This window comes from Panulirus ornatus, chromosome 31 (assembly GCF_036320965.1).
Source record: "Panulirus ornatus isolate Po-2019 chromosome 31, ASM3632096v1, whole genome shotgun sequence".
NCBI lineage: Eukaryota > Metazoa > Arthropoda > Malacostraca > Decapoda > Palinuridae > Panulirus > Panulirus ornatus.
This window is the reverse complement of record NC_092254.1, coordinates 12270682-12294671: the sequence shown is the minus strand read 5'-3', so window position 1 is coordinate 12294671 and position 23990 is coordinate 12270682. Positions and strand designations below refer to the sequence as shown.

The window sequence follows — 23990 nt, the reverse complement described above, 5'->3', positions numbered from 1 at the left end:
CCAATGACATTCATTTTTCAACTCTCTTGAAAAATATATCATGTAAACTTATTCTATAAGGAAAAAGCCATTATTTGACAAACTGATTCAGGTAATTTCTGAAGAACTGTACACTTAATTGTTGATACATCAAGATTAGCCTGGAGGATTGTTTTTGCACTAAACTTCTTTGATAATTCTAGATAAGGTCTCATAACTTTTAAGGTTAGCTCTGCCATGACATATTGATGTTTAGCCCTTTTTGACAATTTCTAATCAACCTTCCTAACTAAATCTTTATGATGGTTACTTGTTAAACTTCTAAAATACACTTAGGGTAGCCTGTCCTAGATACTTCTTTATTAGCCTTCCCACACACTTTTAGATAACTTTGACAAATACCTCTATGTTAGATTCCCTTTATCATCAGGTTAATCGTTCTTTTGTATTTCTGAGTTAGCTATTCTCAACACTTGCAGGACAGCACTCTTTATCACATATATGCATAAAGAAAGGCTTACTTTTAGGTTAGCCCTCCTATCTTGTAATTTAGCCCCCCTGAATCCTTTTTGGTTTGCTAAACCTGGCAATATCATTGTTACAACCATCCAGGCTTTATTGGTACTTTTGTTTCCACAGATGTACTATGACAGTTCTCGACAATTGCTTCGCTTGGATGTGAACCCAGACCAGGATGCTGATCAGCCCCACAAGTCTTATAAGAGCATCCATGACTACACCACTGGTAAAACTGCTGTTTCTGTTTGATTAGATTTTGCTTGCTTTATGTATATTATTATTATTATTATTTTTATTATTTTTATTATTTTTATTATTTTTATTATTTTTATTATCATGTTATTATCACTTTATCGAGGATGTAAGGCATGTGTACGTGTAGGAAGAGAGGAAAGTGATTGGTTCTCAGTGAATGTAGGTTTGCGGCAGGGGTGTGTGATGTCTCCATGGTTGTTTAATTTGTTTATGGATGGGGTTGTTAGGGAGGTGAATGCAAGAGTTTTGGAAGAGGGGCAAGTATGAAGTCTGTTGGGGATGAGAGAGCATGGGAAGTGAGTCAGTTGTTGTTCGCTGATGATAAAGCGCTAGTGGCTGATTCGTGTGAGAAACTGCAGAAGCTGGTGACTGAGTTTGGTAAAGTGTGTGAAAGAAGAAAGTTAAGAGTAAATGTGAATAAGAGCAAGGTTATTAGGTTACAGTAGGGTTGAGGGTCAAGTCAATTGGGAGGTGAGTTTGATGGAGGAAAAACTGGAGGAAGTGAAGTGTTTTAGATATCTGGGAGTGGATCTGGCAGCGGATGGAACCATGGAAGCAGAAGTGGATCATAGGGTGGGGGAGGGGCGAAAATTCTGGGAGCCTTGAAGAATGTGTGGAAGTCGAGAACATTATCTCGGAAAGCAAAAATGGGTATGTTTGAAGGAATAGTGGTTCCGACAATGTTGTATGGTTGCGAGGCGTGGACTATGGATAGAGTTGTGCGCAGGAGGATGGATGTGCTGGAAATGAGATGTTTCAGGACAATGTGTGGTGTGAGGTGGTTTGATCGAGTAAGTAACGTAAGGGTGAGAGAGATGTGTGGAATAAAAAGAGCGTGGTTGAGAGAGCAGAAGAGGGTGTTTTGAAATGGTTTGGTCACATGGTGAGAATGAGTGAGGAAAGATTGACCAAGAGGATATACGTGTCGGAGATGGATGGGAACGAGGAGAAGAGGGAGACCAAATTGGAGGTGGAAAGATGGAGTGAAAAAGATTTTGAGTGATCGGGGCCTGAACATGCAGGAGGGTTAAAGGCGTGCAAGGAATAGAGTGAATTGGAGCGATGTGGTATACCGGGGTTGACGTGCTGTCAGTGGATTGAATCAAGGCATGTGAAGCGTCTGGGGTAAACCATGGAAAGCGTGTAGTATGTATATTTGTGTGTGTGGACGTATGTATATACATGTGTATGGGGGTGGGTTGGGCCATTTCTTTCGTCTGTTTCCTTGCGCTACGTCGCTAACACTGGAGACAGCGACAAAGTATAATATATAAAAATAGTATATGTATATGTATGTATATATTGCATGCATGGGTGATTATGTATATGTACATGTCTGTATAAGTGGATAGGCCATTCTTCGACCTGCTTCCTTGCACTACCTTGCTGATGTGGGAAACGTTGATCAAATATATTGAATATTAGATAGATGAATATGTATATACTGCAAGAGGTTACAGTGGTGCGCATGATCTAGTATATGGAAAATGAAACATGATAAGTTACCAAGTGCACTTTCATGTAATGATCACATCGTCAGGGGAGATACAAGAATGAGATAGAAGATGTAAAACGTTCAGTTGATATACATTCCAATGACATTCATTTTTCAACTCTCTTGAAAAATATATCATGTAAACTTATTCTATAAGGAAAAAGCCATTATTTGACAAACTGATTCAGGTAATTTCTGAAGAACTGTACACTTAATTGTTGATACATCAAGATTAGCCTGAGGATTGTTTTTGCACTAAACTTCTTTGATAATTCTAGATAAGGTCTCATAACTTTTAAGGTTAGCTCTGCCATGACATATTGATGTTAGCCCTTTTTGACAATTTCTAATCAACCTTCCCTAACTAAATCCCTTTATGATGGTTACTTGTTAAACTTCTAAAATACACTTAGGGTAGCCTGTCCTAGATACTTCTTTATTAGCCTTCCCACACACTTTTAGATTAACTTTGACAAATACCTCTATGTTAGATTCCCTTTAAACATCAGGTTAATCGTTCTTTTGTATTTCTGAGTTAGCTATTCTCAACACTTGCAGGACAGCACTCTTTATCACATATATGCATAAAGAAAGGCTTACTTTTAGGTTAGCCCTCCTATCTTGTAATTTAGCCCCCCTGAATCCTTTTTGGTTTGCTAAACCTGGCAATGTCATTGTTACAACCATCCAGGCTTTATTGGTACTTTTGTTTCCACAGATGTACTATGACAGTTCTCGACAATTGCTTCGCTTGGATGTGAACCCAGACCAGGATGCTGATCAGCCCCACAAGTCTTATAAGAGCATCCATGACTACACCACTGGTAAAACTGCTGTTTCTGTTTGATTAGATTTTGCTTGCTTTATGTATATTATTATTATTATTATTGTTATTATTATTATTATTATTATTTTTATTATTTTTATTATCATGTTATTATCACTTTATCGAGGATGTAAGGCATGTGTACGTGTAGGAAGAGAGGAAAGTGATTGGTTCTCAGTGAATGTAGGTTTGCGGCAGGGGTGTGTGATGTCTCCATGGTTGTTTAATTTGTTTATGGATGGAGTTGTTAGGGAGGTGAATGCAAGAGTTTTGGAAAGAGGGGCAAGTATGAAGTCTGTTGGGGATGAGAGAGCATGGGAAGTGAGTCAGTTGTTGTTCGCTGATGATACAGCGCTGGTGGCTGATTCATGTGAGAAAGTGCAGAAGCTGGTGACTGAGTTTGGTAAAGTGTGTGAAAGAAGAAAGTTAAGAGTAAATGTGAATAAGAGCAAGGTTATTAGGTACAGTAGGGTTGAGGGTCAAGTCAATTGGGAGGTGAGTTTGAATGGAGAAAAACTGGAGGAAGTGAAGTGTTTTAGATATCTGGGAGTGGATCTGGCAGCGGATGGAACCATGGAAGCGGAAGTGGATCATAGGGTGGGGGAGGGGGCGAAAATTCTGGGAGCCTTGAAGAATGTGTGGAAGTCGAGAACATTATCTCGGAAAGCAAAAATGGGTATGTTTGAAGGAATAGTGGTTCCGACAATGTTGTATGGTTGCGAGGCGTGGACTATGGATAGAGTTGTGCGCAGGAGGATGGATGTGCTGGAAATGAGATGTTTCAGGACAATGTGTGGTGTGAGGTGGTTTGATCGAGTAAGTAACGTAAGGGTGAGAGAGATGTGTGGAAATAAAAAGAGCGTGGTTGAGAGAGCAGAAGAGGGTGTTTTGAAATGGTTTGGTCACATGGTGAGAATGAGTGAGGAAAGATTGACCAAGAGGATATACGTGTCGGAGATGGAGGGAACGAGGAGAAGAGGGAGACCAAATTGGAGGTGGAAAGATGGAGTGAAAAAGATTTTGTGTGATCGGGGCCTGAACATGCAGGAGGGTGAAAGGAGGGCAAGGAATAGAGTGAATTGGAGCGATGTGGTATACTGGGGTTGACGTGCTGTCAGTGGATTGAATCAAGGCATGTGAAGCGTCTGGGGTAAACCATGGAAAGCTGTGTAGGTATGTATATTTGCGTGTGTGGACGTATGTATATACATGTGTATGGGGGTGGGTTGGGCCATTTCTTTCGTCTGTTTCCTTGCGCTACCTCGCAAACGCGGGAGACAGCGACAAAGCAAAAAAAAAAAAAAAAAAAATCATGTTATCGTCAGTTTTATTTTCATTCAAATTTTTTCATACTTGCTAACTGTTTCTTGCATTGGAAAGGTAGCTTCAGAAACAGGCAAAAGAATCATAGAGAAAAATTGTGGCTAAGATCCTTTTTCTGTCCTCTCTTTTGGAAAGTAATACTACAGGAGAGAAAGATTTCCAGCCACCAACTCCTGCCCCTTTGAACTGCCTTCTGTGACAGTAAGGAGATATGTGGGTAGTATTCTTTCTGCCTTACTCTTAGGGATATTATACAGGCCCTGGTTCAGTCTATTGACAGCACGTCAACCCTGGTTTACCGCATCGTTCCAATTTACTTCATTCCTTGCACGCCTCTCATCCTCCTGAGGCTCCAAATGCTCAACTTTTTAACTCCATCCAGCCACCTCCAATTTGGTCTCCTGCTTCTCCATGTTGCCTCCACCTCTGACACATATATCCTCTTTGTCAATCTTTCCTCACTCATTCTCTCAATATATCCAAACCATTTCAACACACCCTCTTGTGCTCTCTTAACCACACTCTTTTTATTTCCACACATCTCTCTTACCCTTTCATAACTTACACGATCAAACCACCTCACACCACATATTTTCCTCAAACATTTCACTTCCAACACATCCACCCTCCTCTGTACAACCCTATCTATAGCCCATGCCTTGCAACCAAGTAACATTGTTGGAACTAGTGTTCCATCAAAGATACCCATTTTTGCTCTCTGAGATAACGTTCTCTCCATCCACACATTTTTCATTGCTCCCAGAACCTTTTCTCCCTCTACAACCCTGTGACTCACTTCCACTTCCATGGTTCCATTCGCTGCTAAGTCCACTCCCAGATATCTACAATGCTTCATTACCTCCAATTTTACTGCATTCATACCAACATTCCAATTAACTTGTCCCTGGGACAGGATGCTGAGAGTGATTGGTGTTTTGTTCAATGGGAGAGATTGTCCATAGATGATGATTGACGGGTGTGAGTTAGCTTTGTATCTCTTCATCACCACCACAGATACTCCCACCATCAACACTAACTCTTGTGTTACTATCTCTTTATCATGACCACCATAGGCATTACCACAATAATCACACCATTTCCACAACCATTACCACTACAGGTGGCTGACTTTCCACAGGAATTGAGTACCAAATCAACCTGGTGAATGGCGAGTGCACTATGAAAGCTCTTGACCCCAACCAGCTAGGGAACTTGGTAGGTAAGTGTCACTCCAGCTCTTGCCTCTTCTGCATTTATGGTAAGTTTTCTTATTTCGTACAAGATAATGAAATCATTTTGCAAATTTCATGAAAACCAGCTGATTGTTTCATCATTATGTTTTTTCTCTCAGGCAAACTGATTTTTTCCCTATTGTGATTGTCATAGGATCAGCTAGTAATAACCCCTCCCTCCTTTATAAGATCAGTCAGTCATATCCCCTTTGTGTTCCCTCAAATGCTGGTTAATTTTACCCTCGTCTTCATTATACATCCAAGTCATTCTTTCCCCTCTTTATTCTCTGTTAGACTCACTAGTTCTATCCCCATTATGTTCTCTATATGATCAGCTAATTCTGTCTTATCTCAAGTCAGTGATTTGTAAATATATAACTCTTTTTATAATCATTTCATTTTGATTATTATTTCTTCATTCTTTTGATTTCTTCTTAAACTTCATTATAAATGGTGAATTTATATTAGAAATACTTAGAACACCTTGAGGTTAACAATATCATCCTAAAGCACAATTGCATGACCCTTCACAATGACAGTATAATGTTTTAATGTTATAACCTGGCCTTTGACCAAACCCTGAAGTGTCAGGTCATTGTCTGGGGTTGTACAGTCATGCTTAAGGGTCAAAATGTCATACTTAAGGAGTTAATCGAGAATGGTTCATTTTTAAGGGTCAAGCTCTCATCTTATGGAATTGAAAAGTAAGTTCATTGAAGTATCAAAATAGTTTGAATGTAAAAGTGAAATTGTTTACTCATACTTACTCTTATGTGTACCATTTCAGGCAGCAGCATCATCAGTGATGTCATCATGGCTAACCCAGACAACCTCTTCCACTTGGATGACACGTATGTAATCATGTCTGCTTCTTATTAATGTGTCATTACTGTTGTTAAGTTTTAGCAGGCCTCAAACTGGCATGGGCTTCACTTGTGGTATCATGTGATTAGTGTTTACCTGTGATGCCAATATTTTATGGATTTAGTGTTGGCAGGGGCAAAGAGGTATTGACATCTTGATCATGATGGTATGATCCTCGAGCATGGCAGAGCAATCTTTGAACTTGAGGGTAAAATGCTTGGGTATGATTGTTAGGCTTAGTGTAGTGGTTAGCATAGCTCGATATGATTTACATGGCAACCTGCCTGGGTAGAAAATGCTGGAGAGGGCAGTTCACTCACATCAATCTCTCTGCTGTTCATCCTTGCCTTGCAACTCTAAGGCTGTGTCTTCTGTTCTTGATTCTTGATGCTACCTTGCTCTCAGAAAAGGCAGGCATGTATGGAAATATATATATTTGGTGTGAGGTGGTCTGATCAAGTAAGTAATGAAAGGGTAAGAGAGATGTGTGGTGATAAAAAGTGTGTGGTTGAAAGAGCAGAGGAGGGTGTATTGAAATGGTTTGGTCACATAGAGAGAATGCGTGAGGAAAGATTGACAAAGAGGATATATATGTCAGGTAGAGGAAATGAAGAGAAGTGGGAGACCAAATTGGAGATTGAAGGATGGAGTGAAAAAGATTTTGAGTGATCAGGGCCTGAACATACAGGAGGGTGAAAGGCATGCAAGGAATAGAGTGAATTGGAATGATGTGGTATACCGGGGTCGATGTGCTGTCAATAGATTGAACCAGGGCATGTGAAGCGTTTAAGGTAAACCATGGAAAGTTTTGTGAGGCCTGGATATGGAAAATGAGCTGGGGTTTTGGCGCATTACACATGACATCTAGAGACTGAGTGTGTATGAATGTGGCCTTTGTTGTCTTTTCCTAGTGCTACCTCGCGTGCACGGGGGAGGTTGTCATTTCATGTGTGGCGGGTTGGCGACGGGAATGAATAAAGGCAGCAAGTATGAATTATGCACATGTCTATATATGTATATGTCTGTGTATGTATATATATGTATACGCTGAAATGTATGGGTATGTATATGTGCGTGTGTGGACATGTATGTACATACATATGTATGTGGGTGGGTTGGGCCATTCTTTCATCTGTTTCCTTGCGATACCTCGCTAACGCGGGAGACAGCGACAAAGTATGATAATGATAATAATAATAATAATAACAGTACTAATAATAATGATAATAATAATAATGATAATAATAATAATAATGATAATAATATATATATATATATATTTTTTTTTCACACTATTCGCCATTTCCTGCGTTAGCAAGGTAGTGTTTAGAACAGAGGACTGGACCTTTTAGGGAATCCTCACCTGGCCCCCTTCTCTGTTCTTTCTTTTGGAAAATTAAAAAAAACTGAGGGGGAGGATTTCCAGACCCCCGCTCCCTTCCCTTTTGGTCGCCTTCTACGACACGTAGGGAATACGTGGGAAGTATTCTTTCTCCCCTATCCCCAGGGATATATATATGTATATATATATATATATATATATATATATATATATATATATATATATATATATATATATATATAGGGAGATAGGGGAGAAAGAATACTTCCCACGTATTCCCTGCGTGTCGTAGAAGGCGACTAAAAGGGGAGGGAGCGGGGGGCTGGAAATCTTCCCCTCTCGTTTTTTTTTAATTTTCCAAAACAAGGAACAGAGAAGGGGGCCAGGTGAGGATATTCCCTCCAAGGCCCAGTCCTCTGTTCTTAACACTACCTCGCTAACACGGGAAATGGCGAATAGTTTGAAAGAAAGAAATATATAATCTTGTCAGGAAATGAGATGATAGAAGTCACACTGAACTGGTGGCAGCATTTTCTAGAAACTTTTCAAAGAACCACAAGTTATTACCCAACCAGTGATTACTTCTTTTATATTTAAGATTTATGTATGTTCATATATGTACACATATCACCCACACTGCATTATTCAAATTTAATATTCTTTTCTAATAAAAAAAAATTCAAGAAAATACGAGCATCACTTACTTGTATTATACCCACACCTCTCAGTATCTGCCAAGTTTCCTATTGGTTTGTTTCCTTGGAGACCTTCCATGATGTCTTCCTTGAGAAGGTGAGCGTCCACGCTTCAAAGGAAGTGGTAAATTATTTTTACCTCTAGGATGATGGTCTTTCTTATCCCATAACTCCTTCTCCTGTCGAAGTTTAGTTTCATCACTTAGCACTGTCTTGTTCTTCTCTAGCTTCCACAACCTGAACTTTGTCTCAATACTTTCTTCTTCCAGCTGCTTTATTTTAACTTTGTCTCAATACTTTCTTCTTCCAGCTGCTTTATTTTCTCTTCGACCTTTTGTTCTCTGAGACGCAACAATTGAACTCGCAAATCTTCATCATCCTCTTCTTGTTTGCTTTTTTCTCTAACTGGAGTCCCTTCAATATCGATGTTTCTTGCAGCATTTGCAACTGATCTATCAATTCCTAAATGCTTTGTATTATCATAATGCTCCATGATATCAGTTGATTTCCTATTTCCATTCTGCCGGATAAATGTGTCCTTTCCTTTGCTTCCTGTCCAGCCATCCTTGGGATAATACATCTTATCCATGCTCCTTCTATTAGGGCCTGTTTTAAGTTCATCCTGCTTCTTGCTGTTCAAAACATCCTCAGATTCCCAGCGTTCAGAGCCTTTTTTTGATTCCTCCTGAATCCTTCTTGTTCTGTCTCCCCTCTCTAAACTCCTACAACCACAGGAAACGTCACTAGAAGAAGAGTAAAGTCTTCTGACATCCCTGCTATTGCTATGTCTCTCTTTCACTGGTTCATGATGTACCTCTAGCCTTGAGTAACCTTCCGGTGAAACTGGAGAGCAACGCTGATGCAAGTGTACAGAGTGCTGTTGTATCTGACTTTCTCTTCTAAAATCACTTGAAGCCCTCTGAGAACCTGTTTGATGACTAACATGAGAGAAAGAATTCTGATCCTTTGAACAATGTAGTATGGACTGCGTTGATACAGGTGAACAACCTCTATGAAGAGTATATATATATATATATATATATATATATATATATATATATATATATTTTTTTTTTTTTGCTTTGTCGCTGTCTCCCGCGTTTGCGAGGTAGCGCAAGGAAACAGACGAAAGAAATGGCCCAACCCACCCCCATACACATGTATATACATACGTCCACACACGCAAATATACATACCTACACAGCTTTCCATGGTTTACCCCAGACGCTTCACATGCCCTGATTCAATCCACTGACAGCACGTCAACCCCGGTATACCACATCGATCCAATTCACTCTATTCTTTGCCCTCCTTTCACCCTCCTGCATGTTCAGGCCCCGATTACTCAAAATCTTTTTCACTCCATCTTTCCACCTCCAATTTGGTCTCCCACTTCTCCTCGTTCCCTCCACCTCCGACACATATATCCTCTTGGTCAATCTTTCCTCACTCATTCTCTCCATGTGCCCAAACCATTTCAAAACACCCTCTTCTGCTCTCTCAACCACGCTCTTTTTATTTCCACACATCTCTCTCACCCTTACGTTACTTACTCGATCAAACCACCTCACACCACACATTGTCCTCAAACATCTCATTTCCAGCACATCCATCCTCTGCGCACAACTCTATCCATAGCCCACGCCTCGCAACCATACAACATTGTTGGAACCACTATTCCTTCAAACATACCCATTTTTGCTTTCCGAGATAATGTTCTCGACTTCCACACATTCTTCAAGGTTCCCAGGATTTTCGCCCCCTCCCCCACCCTATGATCCACTTCCGCTTCCATGGTTCCATCCGCTGCCAGATCCACTCCCAGATATCTAAAACACTTTACTTCCTCCAGTTTTTCTCCATTCAAACTTACCTCCCAGTTGACTTGACCCTCAACCCTACTGTACCTAATAACCTTGCTCTTATTCACATTTACTCTTAACTTTCTTCTTTCACACACTTTACCAAACTCAGTCACCAGCTTCTGCAGTTTCTCACATGAATCTGCCACCCGCGCTGTATCATCAGCGAACAACAACTGACTCACTTCCCAAGCTCTCTCATCCCCAACAGACTTCATACTTGCCCCTCTTTCCAAAACTCTTGCATTCACCTCCCGAACAACCCCATCCATAAACAAATTAAACAACCATGGAGACATCACACACCCCTGCCACAAACCTACATTCACTGAGAACCAGTCACTTTCCTCTCTTCCTACACGTACACATGCCTTACATCCTCGATAAAAACTTTTCACTGCTTCTAACAACTTGCCTCCCACACCATATATTCTTAATACCTTCCACAGAGCATCTCTATCAACTCTATCATATGCCTTCTCCAGATCCATAAATGCTACATACAAATCCATTTGCTTTTCTAAGTATTTCTCACATACATTCTTCAAAGCAAACACCTGATCCACACATCCTCTACCACTTCTGAAACCACACTGCTCTTCCCCAATCTGATGCTCTGTACATGCCTTCACCCTCTCAATCAATACCCTCCCATATATATATATATATATATATATATATATATATATATATATATCGTATTATACTTTGCTGCTTTCTCCCATGTCAGCGTGGTAGCGCAATGAAACAGACAAAAGAATGGCCCAAACCTCCTGCATACTCATCTATATACATACACGTCCACACACACACATATACATACCTATACATTTCAACGTATACATATATATACATTTATTTATTTTGCTTTGTTGCTGTCTCCCGCGTTTGCGAGGTAGCGCAAGGAAACAGACAAAAGAAATGGCCCAACCCACCCCCATACACATGTATATACACACACATCCACACATGCAAATATACATACCTATACATCTCAATGTACACATATATATACACACACAGACACATACATATATACCCATGCACACAATTCACACTGTCTGCCTTTATTCATTCCCATCGCCACCTCGCCACACATGGAATACCTTCCCCCTCTCCCCTCATGTGTGCGGGGTAGCTCTGGGAAAAGACAACAAAGGCTTCATTCGTTCACACTCAGTCATATACATATACACATATGTTCTTAATTCATGCTTGATGCCTTTATTCATTCCCATTGTCACCCCGCCATCCATGAAATGAAAACCCCCTCCCCACGCACGTGCAAAAGACAACAAAGGCCACATTCGTTTACACTCAGTCTCTAGCTGTCATGTATAATGCACCGAAACCACAGCTCCCTTTCCAAATCCAGGCCCCACAAAATTTTCCATGGTTTACCCCAGACACCTCACAAGCCCTAGTTCAATCCAATGACAGCACGTTGACCCCGGTATACCACATCGTTCCAATTCACTTTATTCCTTGCACGCCTTTCACCCTCCTGCATGTTCAGAACTCGATCACTCAAAATCTTTTTCATTCCATCCTTCCACCTCCAATTTGGTCTCCCACTTCTCGTTCCCTCCACCTCTGATACATATATCCTCTTTGTCAATCTTTCCTCACTCATTCTCTCCATGTGACCAAACCATTTCAATACACCCTCTCCTGCTCTCTCAACCACACTCTTTTTATTACCACACATCTCTCTTACCCTTTCATTACTTACTCGATCAAACCACCTCACACCACATATTGTCCTCAAACATCTCATTTCCAAGACATATCCCCTCCTATGCTCAACCCTATCTATAGCCCACACTTTGGAACCATATAACATTGTTGGAACCACTATTCCTTCACACATACCCATTTTTGCTTTCCGAAATAATGTTCTCGTCTTCCACACATTTTTCAGTGCTCCCAGAACTTTCACCCCTCCCGCACCCTGTGACTCACTTCCGCTTCCTTGGTTCCATCCACTGCCAAATCCACTCCCAGATATCTAAAACACTTCACTTCCTCCAGTTTTTCTCCATTCAAACTTACCTCCCAATTGACTTGTCCTTCAACCCTACTGTAACTAATAGCCTTGCTCTTATTCACATTTACTCTCAGCTTTCTTCTTTCATACACTTTATCAAACTCAGTCACCAGCTTCTGCAGTTTCTCACACGAATCAGCCACCAGCACTGTACCATCAGTGAACAACAACTGACTCACTTCCCAAGCCCTCTCATCCACAACAGACTGCATACTTGTCTCTCTCTCCAAAACTCTTGCATTCACCTCCCTAACAACACCATCCATAAACATATTAAACAACCATGGAGACATCACGCACCCCTGCCACAAACTGACATTTACTGAGAACAATCACTTTTCTCTCTTCCTACTTGTACACATGCCTTACATCCTTGATAAAAACTTTTTACTGCTTCTAACAACTTGCCTCCCACACCATATATTCTTAACACCTTCCACAGAGCATCTCTATCAACTCTATCATATGCCTTCTCCAGATCCATAAATGCTACATACAAATCCATTTGTTTTTCTAAGCATTTCTGACATACATTCTTCAAAGCAAACACCTGATCCACACATCCTCTACCACTTCTAAAACCACACTGCTCTTCCCCAATCTGATGCTCTGTACATGCCTTCACCTTCTCAATCAATACCCTTTCATATGATCTCCCAGGAATACTCAACACACTTATACCTTTGTAATTCGAAACACTTACCTTTATCCTCCTTTGCCTTTGTGCAGTGGCACTATGCATGCATTCCACCAATCCTCAGGCACTTCACGATGAACCATACATACGTTAAATATCCTTACCAGCCAGTCAACAACACAGTCACCCCATTTTTAATAAATTCCACTGCAATACCATCCAAACCACATATATCCCTGGGGAGTACTTCCCATGCATTCCCTGCATGTTGTAGGTAACTAGAAGGGGTGGGAGTGTGGGGCTGGATATCCACCCTACAGTTTTTATTTTTCCAAAAGAAGGAACAGAGAAGGGGACCAATTGAGAATTTTCCCTCTAAGGCTCAATCTTCTGTTCTTGATGCTAAAAACCTTTCTTGTGGTTCCTGAAGCATTGATATGCAAAAAGAAGATACCAACAAGAACTAATGAATGGACATTGGTTTTGCAGGAAGCTGTGATGTTGAGGGATTGATCATGATGACTAAGGTTAAGAATGGTCTTTCAGGTACTTCTTCAATGGTTATGGTGTGACCAGGGCCCTGAAGACCACCCGCTGGACCTCCACCAGGGAGGACATTATGAACCCCGATACTGGAGAGCCTTTCAAGAAGGCTGTTGTTGATTACCAGTTCCTTTCAGTAAGTAGTATCATGGCTATGAGGTGTGAGGGAAGGGGTAGTCCTTCAATGAAAAAAAAAGAGGGAAGATGAGGGCTATGTTAGAACAACTAACATATTCATACTATAAGTATCTCTGTGTCAATCTATTTATCTATAACTCTATTGCCCATTCCCTCTGGGAATTCCCATCAAGGGGGTGGCCATGGCAATAGAGTCTCGGTTTTCCCTGTTTTTACATGTTTCCCATACATACACCATTCCACGCATTGCTCCACCATTTCTCTTGGGACAGTACTCTTCCACTCTATTTTCCCATGCCAGAGGTCAGTTTCCTCATCCAACCCCTTTAATTGTACTATCATACACCAACCCCTTTAATTTTACTATCATACACCAACCCCTTTAATTGTGCTATCATACACTCTGCTTGTAAACTCCTTGTCTTGCATTCTTTCCATATGCCCAAACCACCTCAAAGTATGACATTTCACCCCTTCTACCTCTCCACAATTCATTCCCTTTGCATTCCTTGCCATACCACATATATTATGCACACCCTCATTTCTTTCTGAATTCCATTGAGTCATACCACCTGCTCCTCTGATATAGCTTACTTCCACAGCCCGGATTCTTGACCTCTGTGACTCATCCCATGTCCATGCATAAGTCTTTCATGTTTATACCTCTACCTCTCATTATTGTAGTAAGGAATCCAATAACCCCTCTGCTCCATACTGCTCTCTCCCTTCGTTCTCCTTCCAAACTAACCCAAGACAACTCCTTAATACTTAAATTCTCTCATCTCTTCCAGTCTTTCTCCCCCATATCTATAAATGGTGTAGTATACTTTCTTCTTTCACTCTTTAGGATTTCGAAAATGTATACTTTTACTCTGTTCCCTTTCAAACACCATTACTTTACTTTTATTAGCATTTACCTTCAATCACATTTACCTTCAATCACTTGTGCTTACACACATGAAAGACACTTCTGCAACTCCTCTTCAATCTCAGCACGCAACACAGTAACATCCACAAACTGGCTTGTCTCTGACCACCAAACCTCACTGCCACACTCCATCTCTACACCTCTTTTCCCAGGTTTTGCTTTCATCTATCTTATCACTCCATCCATGTTTATATATGTACATATACATATGCAAGTATATTTTTCAAAATGCATAGCTGGTGAACAGTCTAACCAGACCACCCCTATCAAGTGCAGGCAGAATGACATGAGAGCTGAAGTGAACTGTAATGTGGTTGAGGTGGCAAATGTTCTTGGTGCACTGAGGAGTGTGAGGAAGGAGAGGTCATTGTTTGCGAGGGTAAAGATCGGTATGTTTAATGGTGTAGTAGTCCTGGCAGTGCTGTATGGTTATGTGTCTTGAGCCCTGAATGTAAAAGAACAGAAAGGGTGGATGTGTTGGAAATGAAAAGCCTGAAGACAACATGTGATGTGAGGAGAGTTCATCAAGTAATAAATGACTGTGTAAAATTGGATGTGGCAGTAAGCAGAGTATGATTGAGCAGGGAGTGCTAAAATGATATGGACATATGGAGAAGGTGAGTGATGACAGACTGACTGGGAGGATATACATGTTAAAAGTGGACAGAGTGGGAGACTTGAGAAGATGGAAGGATGGAATGAAATAGGCTTTGAATTACCAGAGGATGATAAGCATGTATGGGATAAAGAGAATTGGAGTGGTGTGGTATATGGGGGGCAAAGTGCTGTCAGTTGGCTGAACCAGGGCAAATGCAGTGGCCAGGGAAAACCATGAAAAGGTTTTAGGAGCTTGTCTGTTGATAGAGGGTTCTAGCTTTGTTGGTTATGTACATGACAACTATAGAGTGGATGTGAACAAATATTGTTGTTCTTTGTTTCTGGTGCTACCTTTCTAATGCAGGAAATAATAAACAAGTATGAAAAAATAGGTTCCACTCATATGGCAAATAGTAGGCTGTAAACAGGATTCACCCTTGGAAGGACATATATGTATACACTCTCCTGCTAATGTCAGGTATCCATTCTATGACCAGTCCTAAAGGGGAGGATGAATAACTGGATTGGCTGTAAACCAGCTTCCCTGTTTGGGACTCAAACACAAGCACATTAAATTGGTAGAGTTTAGTGTCCATTGTTGTAGTACAGGACCAGATTATATTGAATCATAGTCAGACTGAAAAGTAGTTTCTCCTAACTAGAAGTAAACAGGGCAGTGAAAGAAGAGAAATGGAGGAGGCTTTAAAAGTAATCATTGGTGGTACTCTTTCATAAAATTTATCATTTTTAATCATGAAAATATAATCATCTAGTTGAATGCTTTATTGAAATTTTATCTTTTGATATTCATTGATATTTTAAAACTCTCACTACATTTACATTTTTTAAGAATGACAAATTTCAAGTGTCAGTGTCTTCTCCTGACCCTGATTGTCGGAGCCTACACAGAAAGGAGGTTTCTTCTCCATATGCTGTCAGTTAGGGCTGAGAGAGAAAGAAATGTGTTTTATCCCACTCTGACAGTAAAGTAGTGTCTTATCCTAACTCCAACAGTAAGAAACATTGTCTGTCTTAACCCTGTCAATGGGAATTGCTGTGTCACATTATTGTTCAGACAGTGTCATTCATTGTATCACTTTTCACCCCTGATAGTAACACCTCATTTGTTACAACACAGTTCTACTATTGTCCTTGAATGTATCATATGTTAGCATGGCTATGCTACCTAATGGTCATGTCATGCAGGAATTCACAAGTAATCATGGGGAGATGTCAGGCAGGCCCATGCCAGCAAGGGTTGATGTGACAGTGTACCGGGACAATGACACCAGCTCTGTTCTCTACCACCACACCGTCAACTTCTTGCACATGAAGACATCTTTTGAAGTCTACAGTGTCAACCCCTTTGATGTGGGCGAGTGTATGGATATTCCCACCCAGAGGACCTGGGTCAAGATTACTTTTGATGGTATGTTACCTTTTACCCTCTTATCTCTCTTTTTTTTCTCTCTCACTTTGTGGAAGGTGGTAGGCAGCTACTATTGCCTTTTACTCTCCCATCTCTCTTTTTTTTTTCTCAGTTGGTGTTAGGTGGTAGGCACCCACTGAATAGAGAAGTACTATCATGTGGGTGATGGAAGGATTAGTGATGGTGACATAGCGAGCCAGCATTACTGTAGCTTTCAAGTTACCTGCCCTAGCCTAAGTGCTGCCTTTTCTTTCTGCCTCACATACATATGGGTTGATAGCATTTGGTTCACAAACACATGCTCTTTCCATGCCACACATAACACTGGACAACACAACTTAAGATTATTCTAAATTAAACTTTCTTGTGGTGAGTTACATGGTACATCTGTTAGGTTCTCATTGGCTGGTGGGTATTTTTCCCTTTTTTATAGTAATATCAAAGGCCATTATGGGTAAAAGAAATGAAATAAAAGGAAAAAAGAATGAAAATTAATCAGAACTGTTCAGGTGTTTGTAGATCTGAGTCTTTAAGTTAAATAGGTTGTACAGGTACACCATCGAATTTCTGGCAACTGATGGTTCGGCACCTCCTTTGGTCCGGACAAAATTATGTCAGGGAACTTGAAATTACCGCGGCCACCAGACTAGTTTACTGGGTGGCCACAGATGGCGTTGTGTGTAGGCCTCACTTATTTACATTCTTTACACTGCACTTGTTGGTCATGATACCACAATTCTGTGAGATTCTTAGCTTATTTTGCTTAGATTTAACCCTAGCTTAGGCTTTTAAGACATATGAGAGTGTCAGTCATGGTGTCAAATGTAAACACCAGTCCATATTGATCCAAGGTAAAGTAGAATTGTTGAAAAAATGGACCGTGGTGTTTCGGTGCATAAGCTGTGTGACATCTACAGTATTGGTTCATCAACTGTGTACGATATAAAGAAGCGAAGGGAGAAAATGTTGAGATTCTGTGCAGACGGCAATTCCAAGAAGCAAATGATGATTAGAAAAACTATGAAAGATGGTAAGAGTACTGAGCACGATTGAGTGATGATGGAATGGTATCAACAGTGTCGGAGTGATGGAGTACAAGTACCTGTATTTCATTTGATTAGAAAGGGTAGTGAGTGGTGGGATGAAGAAGTAAGAGTATTAGTGAAAGAGAAGAGAGAAGCATTTGGACGATTTTTGCAGGGAAAAAATGCAATTGAGTGGGAGATGTATAAAAGAAAGAGACAGGAGGTCAAGAGAAAGGTGCAAGAGGTGAAAAAAAGGGCAAATGAGAGTTGGGGTGAGAGAGTATCATTAAATTTTAGGGAGAATAAAAAGATGTTCTGGAAGGAGGTAAATAAAGTGCGTAAGACAAGGGAGCAAATGGGAACTTCAGTGAAGGGCGCAAATGGGAGGTGATAACAAGTAGTGGTGATGTGAGAAGGAGATGGAGTGAGTATTTTGAAGGTTTGTTGAATGTGTTTGATGATAGAGTGGCAGATATAGGGTGTTTTGGTCGAGGTGGTGTGCAAAGTGAGAGGGTTAGGGAAAATGATTTGGTAAACAGAGAAGAGGTAGTGAAAGCTTTGCGGAAGATGAAAGCCGGCAAGGCAGCAGGTTTGGATGGTATTGCAGTGGAATTTATTAAAAAAGGGGGTGACTGTATTGTTGACTGGTTGGTAAGGTTATTTAATGTATGTATGACTCATGGTGAGGTGCCTGAGGATTGGCGGAATGCGTGCATAGTGCCATTGTACAAAGGCAAAGGGGATAAGAGTGAGTGCTCAAATTACAGAGGTATAAGTTTGTTGAGTATTCCTGGTAAATTGTATGGGAGGGTATTGATTGAGAGGGTGAAGGCATGTACAGAGCATCAGATTGGGGAAGAGCAGTGTGGTTTCAGAAGTGGTAGAGGATGTGTGGATCAGGTGTTTGCTTTGAAGAATGTATGTGAGAAATACTTAGAAAAGCAAATGGATTTGTATGTAGCATTTATGGATCTGGAGAAGGCATATGATAGAGTTGATAGAGATGCTCTGTGGAAGGTATTAAGAATATATGGTGTGGGAGGAAAGTTGTTAGAAGCAGTGAAAAGTTTTTATCGAGGATGTAAGGCATGTGTACGTGTAGGAAGAGAGGAAATTGATTGGTTCTCAGTGAATGTAGGTTTGTGGCAGGGGTGTGTGATGTCTCCATGGTTGTTTAATTTGTTTATGGATGGGGTTGTTAGGGAGGTAAATGCAAGAGTTTTGGAAAGAGGGGCAAGTATGAAGTCTGTTGGGGATGAGAGAGCTTGGGAAGTGAGTCAGTTGTTGTTCGCTAATGATACAGCGCTGGTGGCTGATTCATGTGAGAAACTGCAGAAGCTGGTGACTGAGTTTGGTAAAGTGTGTGGAAGAAGAAAGTTAAGAGTAAATGTGAATAAGAGCAAGGTTATTAGGTACAGTAGGGTTGAGGGTCAAGTCAGTTGGGAGGTGAGTTTGAATGGAGAAAAACTGGAGGAAGTGAAGTGTTTTAGATATCTGGGAGTGGATCTGGCAGCGGATGGAACCATGGAAGCGGAAGTGGATCATAGGGTGGGGGAGGGGGCGAAAATTCTGGGGGCCTTGAAGAATGTGTGGAAGTCGAGAACATTATCTCGGAAAGCAAAAATGGGTATGTTTGAAGGAATAGTGGTTCCAACAATGTTGTATGGTTGCGAGGCGTGGGCTATGGATAGAGTTGTGTGCAGGAGGATGGATGTGCTGGAAATGAGATGTTTGAGGACAATGTGTGGTGTGAGGTGCTTTGATCGAGTAAGTAACGTAAGGGTAAGAGAGATGTGTGGAAATAAAAAGAGCGTGGTTGAGAGAGCAGAAGAGGGTGTTTTGAAGTGGTTTGGGCACATGGAGAGAATGAGTGAGGAAAGATTGACCAAGAGGATATATGTGTCGGAGGTGGAGGGAACGAGGAGAAGAGGGAGACCAAATTGGAGGGGGAAAGATGGAGTGAAAAAGATTTTGTGTGATCGGGGCCTGAACATGCAGGAGGGTGAAAGGAGGGCAAGGAATAGAGTGAATTGGAGCGATGTGGTATACCGGGGTTGACGTGCTGTCAGTGGATTGAATCAAGGCATGTGAAGCGTCTGGGGTAAACCATGGAAAGCTGTGTAGGTATGTATATTTGCGTGTGTGGACGTATGTATATACATGTGTATGGGGGGGGGGGTTGGGCCATTTCTTTCGTCTGTTTCCTTGCGCTACCTCGCAAACGCGGGAGACAGCGACAAAGTATAAAAAAAAAAAAAAAAAAAAAAAAATTAATTTACATTTAATATTTGTTTGATTTATATTTCTAGCAGTCCATGGTATACTTTAGACATATGGGAGATGTATAATTAGTGGTTAGGGATATGTTGATGAATTATTATTACGTGACCACGGTTGGTTTGGCAAAAATGGTTAATCCAGCAAGGCTTTGGAACCACGAGTGCCGAAAAATCGGTGGTGTACCTGTAGTTTTTGTTTGATATCTTTTTGTTATGTTCTAAGGTATTACTGCAGACAACAACAATTGTCTGCAGTAATACCTTAGAACATAACAAGAAGATATCAAACAAAATCTAGCTCAACGAGAAAGATGGAAGGGTTAATTAGTGTACTACCAAGTGATATTTGATATTTCCATGGGAAATATCAAAAACTTTTAAAAGAAGCCTTGATAAATTGCTAAAATCAGTTCCAGATGAGCTCAAGATTATTAATTACATGGTGTACAGTTTGTTAATCAAGCAAGATATGTTGCACTGTGTTAGACCAGTCCAATAGCATCATCTTGTCATAAGTGTACATACATTAGCTGTCTGTCTCTTGTGTCTCTTTAATCATCACATTCACTTCTCTTGCAGGATCATAGTTCCACTTATTCTAAGACTGTGAAAGATGACTTTAAGCATCCCCTTGACATGTTAATTGTCAAGTGTGATTGTCAAGGTGTATGGTGAACAAAACTAAAATGATGCCCTCACCAATGCACAGGTAAATGGCTGGAAGGAGCATCTCAGGAGCCAGATGAATTCAAGAAGATACTCCTCAACCAGATTTCGGAGGAAACTGGCACCTCACCTGTCAGGCTCCCAGAAGTGCAGGTACTGTGTTTAGTTTGCCTTATGTACATAAATCATTTATAGATATCATTTGAGGTTGTCCTTAAGTAGATGCAAGATGATAGGTTGCTAAGGTACTGTGGTTAACCTCATAGAAATAATCATGCTTATTAGACTAATGAGATGATTAATGATTGATGCATATGTAGAATGCAATGCATTTTTATATTTTGGTTTTATACTTAAAAACTGCTTGGTAAGTCTAGATTGTTAGACAGGTCTATTCCTCTTGATTTAGTTATGCTACTCCTGACTTCATGATGTGATTAGACTATCCCTATTTACATCCTTCTCCCTTCAGGTTAATCATCATCCTTGGCATCTCACAGTGACTTCTGTGTCTTATTCAAAAGCTAGATTGATCTCCTCATTGACACTAAGCTCAAGTGCATTGTACAGCTGTTGATGTAGCTCACTGTAAATTGATTTCATTAATGATGATCTGAAGCAGTACATTCGCAACATTAAAAGAAATACAAAGGTAATCAAACATCACCATGCTGTTAGGGCTTTTGAAAAGAACTGTTCCAGTAGTAGAGTTGTTTATCTAACTTTCTCTCTGACCTCAAGTTACACTGTAGCCAAACTAACCTATGTGTTAACATTTCTCTTGACCAGCTGGACCATGATCTAGATCTTGTGTTTGCTACGGTGCTGTTGCTAGAGCCAGCACCCTACCACTTACAGTTCAACCATCTTGAGGATAGAAAGCCGACTGAAAATGACTCACCGGTGCGTCCTCACTTTTGATATAATCTGATTTCCTTGCTTCAGCCACAGCCAGAAATGTAGTACTTAATCAGATTATCTTTGTCAGATAAATGTGCTTTTTTACCTTTGCTATAGAATTTACTGTTGATAAAAGATTAACTTAAGTATAAGTATAAAAGATTAACATCCTTTTGGGTATCCTAAAAATGATGACAGTTTGCTTTTGTAATGTGTACCTGTTGTGTTGGCAGCTGAATGTAGTGATCCAGGATGTGGACATATGTGCCTTGGAATGCCTTCGCTACTCCAAGTTCACCTGCAAGTGAGTACTTTCTCTGACGCTTCGTACCTTCACTATCACAGATATTTGTATACTAATTGAGAATAATCAGTATTGTTTTTCTTTAGTTACTAGACACCATTAGTAGCATAAATGTTGCTTGTCTATGGTTATACATTAATGAAATTAAGAATTGATTCTTGGTTTAGATTATCTGTTATGCATATTATATATTCCTACATATACTCCAGGGGCTTTGTAATACAGTACTTTCATGCCATCACTGTTCGACAACAAGTACTTTACTGTGATTTTGGTACTTTCAGACTATCAGTATGCAATATCAAATATTTTAGAGGGAACTACTTACCATACCTCTAGCTTAGTATTAACCAGATACTCTTTTATGGCTGTATTACACTTGCACCATCACTGTCTGGTAGCATATGATACAAAGCAATGGCTGTACCCTAACATTGGATTAACAGCAGTCTATTCAAGAGGGGCTGTAATATCCCCTAGCTGATTTATGCAACAATCTCTTCTGTATTGTGACTGAAATAACTTACATTTGATATTTACAACACTACCTCTTCTAAAGTTATTTTGACATCCTTTTTCTTTGCCCAACACTGTTTCCTCTGGAGTGACTACAATGCCCTCACATTTATTCTGTGCTGCAACTTTTCTTGAGTGACTCCAATACTCTTACATTTGAGCTATGCAACACTGCCCATTCTGGAGTGACTTTAGTACTCATAAGTTTTATCTTTACAGTATCATCTCCTCTAGATTGATAATAATGCCCTCGTGTTTAATCTGTGCAACAACATGTATTCTAGAGTGACTGTAATACCATCACTGATATGTGAAACACCAGCACTGTTGGGTACAGTTAGTAACATTGTGTCATGCTACGTATCACATTTGTGTTTAATACCTGGTAGTGGTTAATGTAATTCAGAGGAGCAATAAATTTCGGTCTCAAGAATATCACAAAAAAAAAGTATAGTGCTTGGCAGCTTGCTGCAACAGAAGATGGCCTTCATTCCTAGTGCCAGTGGAAAAATTGTAAAACATTTTAGATTTTTATACTGTGCACTATATGTGAATCTTTTATTAACCTGCAGATTTTACAATTTCTGATACTGATGTGGAGATAATTTTCCATAAAAAGTTCAGAAAAAATTAAATCAAAGTCTGAACATCATATGTACAAGCTAATTGGTGGCCCATTCTACTGGGATAATCACAAGTGCGCTGATGCTGGAGGCTCCCCAAATTAAGCAGATGTAAGAAGTGTTGCTCTATTATTGATATACAGCACCTGCAATTTAACTAGAACATAATGAGAGAAGGCACTAGATACTCCACAAGATAGTGATCAGACGTCTATCCCTCCAGCTGCCCCTCTCAGCACATTAACATCCAAAAGTCTCTTTTACACGGCTGTCAATCAACAGGTAGTCCAATAATGCCCTTTGACCATCTCTCCTACGCACATATGTATACTTATGTGTATCTTTCTTTTTAAACCAGTTATTCCCAATCACCAGTCCTTTTTCAGCACACAAATCCACAAGCTCTTCACCATTTCCATTTACAACACTGAACACCCAATGTACACTGATTATACCCTCAACTGTCACATTGCTCACCTTCACATTTAAATCACCCATCACTAAAACCTGGTCTCATGCATCAAAGCTGCTGACACACTCATTCATATGCTCCCAAAACACTTGCCTCTCATGAACTTTCTTCGCATGACTAGGTGCACAAGCACCAAAATCACCCATCTCTCTCCATCCACTTTCAGTTTTACCCACATCAGTCTAGAATTTGCTTTTTTACACTCCATCACATACACAACTCTTGCTTCAGGAGTAGTGCCTTCTACTACATGCAGGAATATGTGGGAGGTTTTCTGTCTCCCCAATCCCCAGGGATACTTATACATACATATATATTATTATGTATGTTTTTTTTTTTTTTTCTTTTTTTTGCCGCTGTCTCCCGCGTTTGCGAGGTAGTGCAAGGAAACATATATTATTATGTATGTATGTCAATAATACAGTCACCCCCTTTTTTAATAAATTCCACTGCAATACCATCCAAACCCACCGCCTTGTCAGCTTTCATCTTCC

At 40.3% G+C, this 23990-nt stretch overlaps 1 protein-coding gene across 1 annotated transcript in view; it reads left to right on the top strand.

Annotated features, from left to right (window-relative positions):
• LOC139758821 (uncharacterized) overlaps nucleotides 1-23990 on the top strand; it is a 94734-nt gene that overhangs the window by 30643 nt on the left and 40101 nt on the right. Inside the window, exons 9-15 of the mRNA XM_071680648.1 lie at nucleotides 5536-5616; nucleotides 6417-6480; nucleotides 13623-13755; nucleotides 16489-16711; nucleotides 20725-20834; nucleotides 21471-21584; nucleotides 21815-21885. Coding sequence (XP_071536749.1) covers nucleotides 5536-5616; nucleotides 6417-6480; nucleotides 13623-13755; nucleotides 16489-16711; nucleotides 20725-20834; nucleotides 21471-21584; nucleotides 21815-21885 — 796 coding nt within the window. The remainder of the gene's footprint in view (nucleotides 1-5535; nucleotides 5617-6416; nucleotides 6481-13622; nucleotides 13756-16488; nucleotides 16712-20724; nucleotides 20835-21470; nucleotides 21585-21814; nucleotides 21886-23990) is intronic.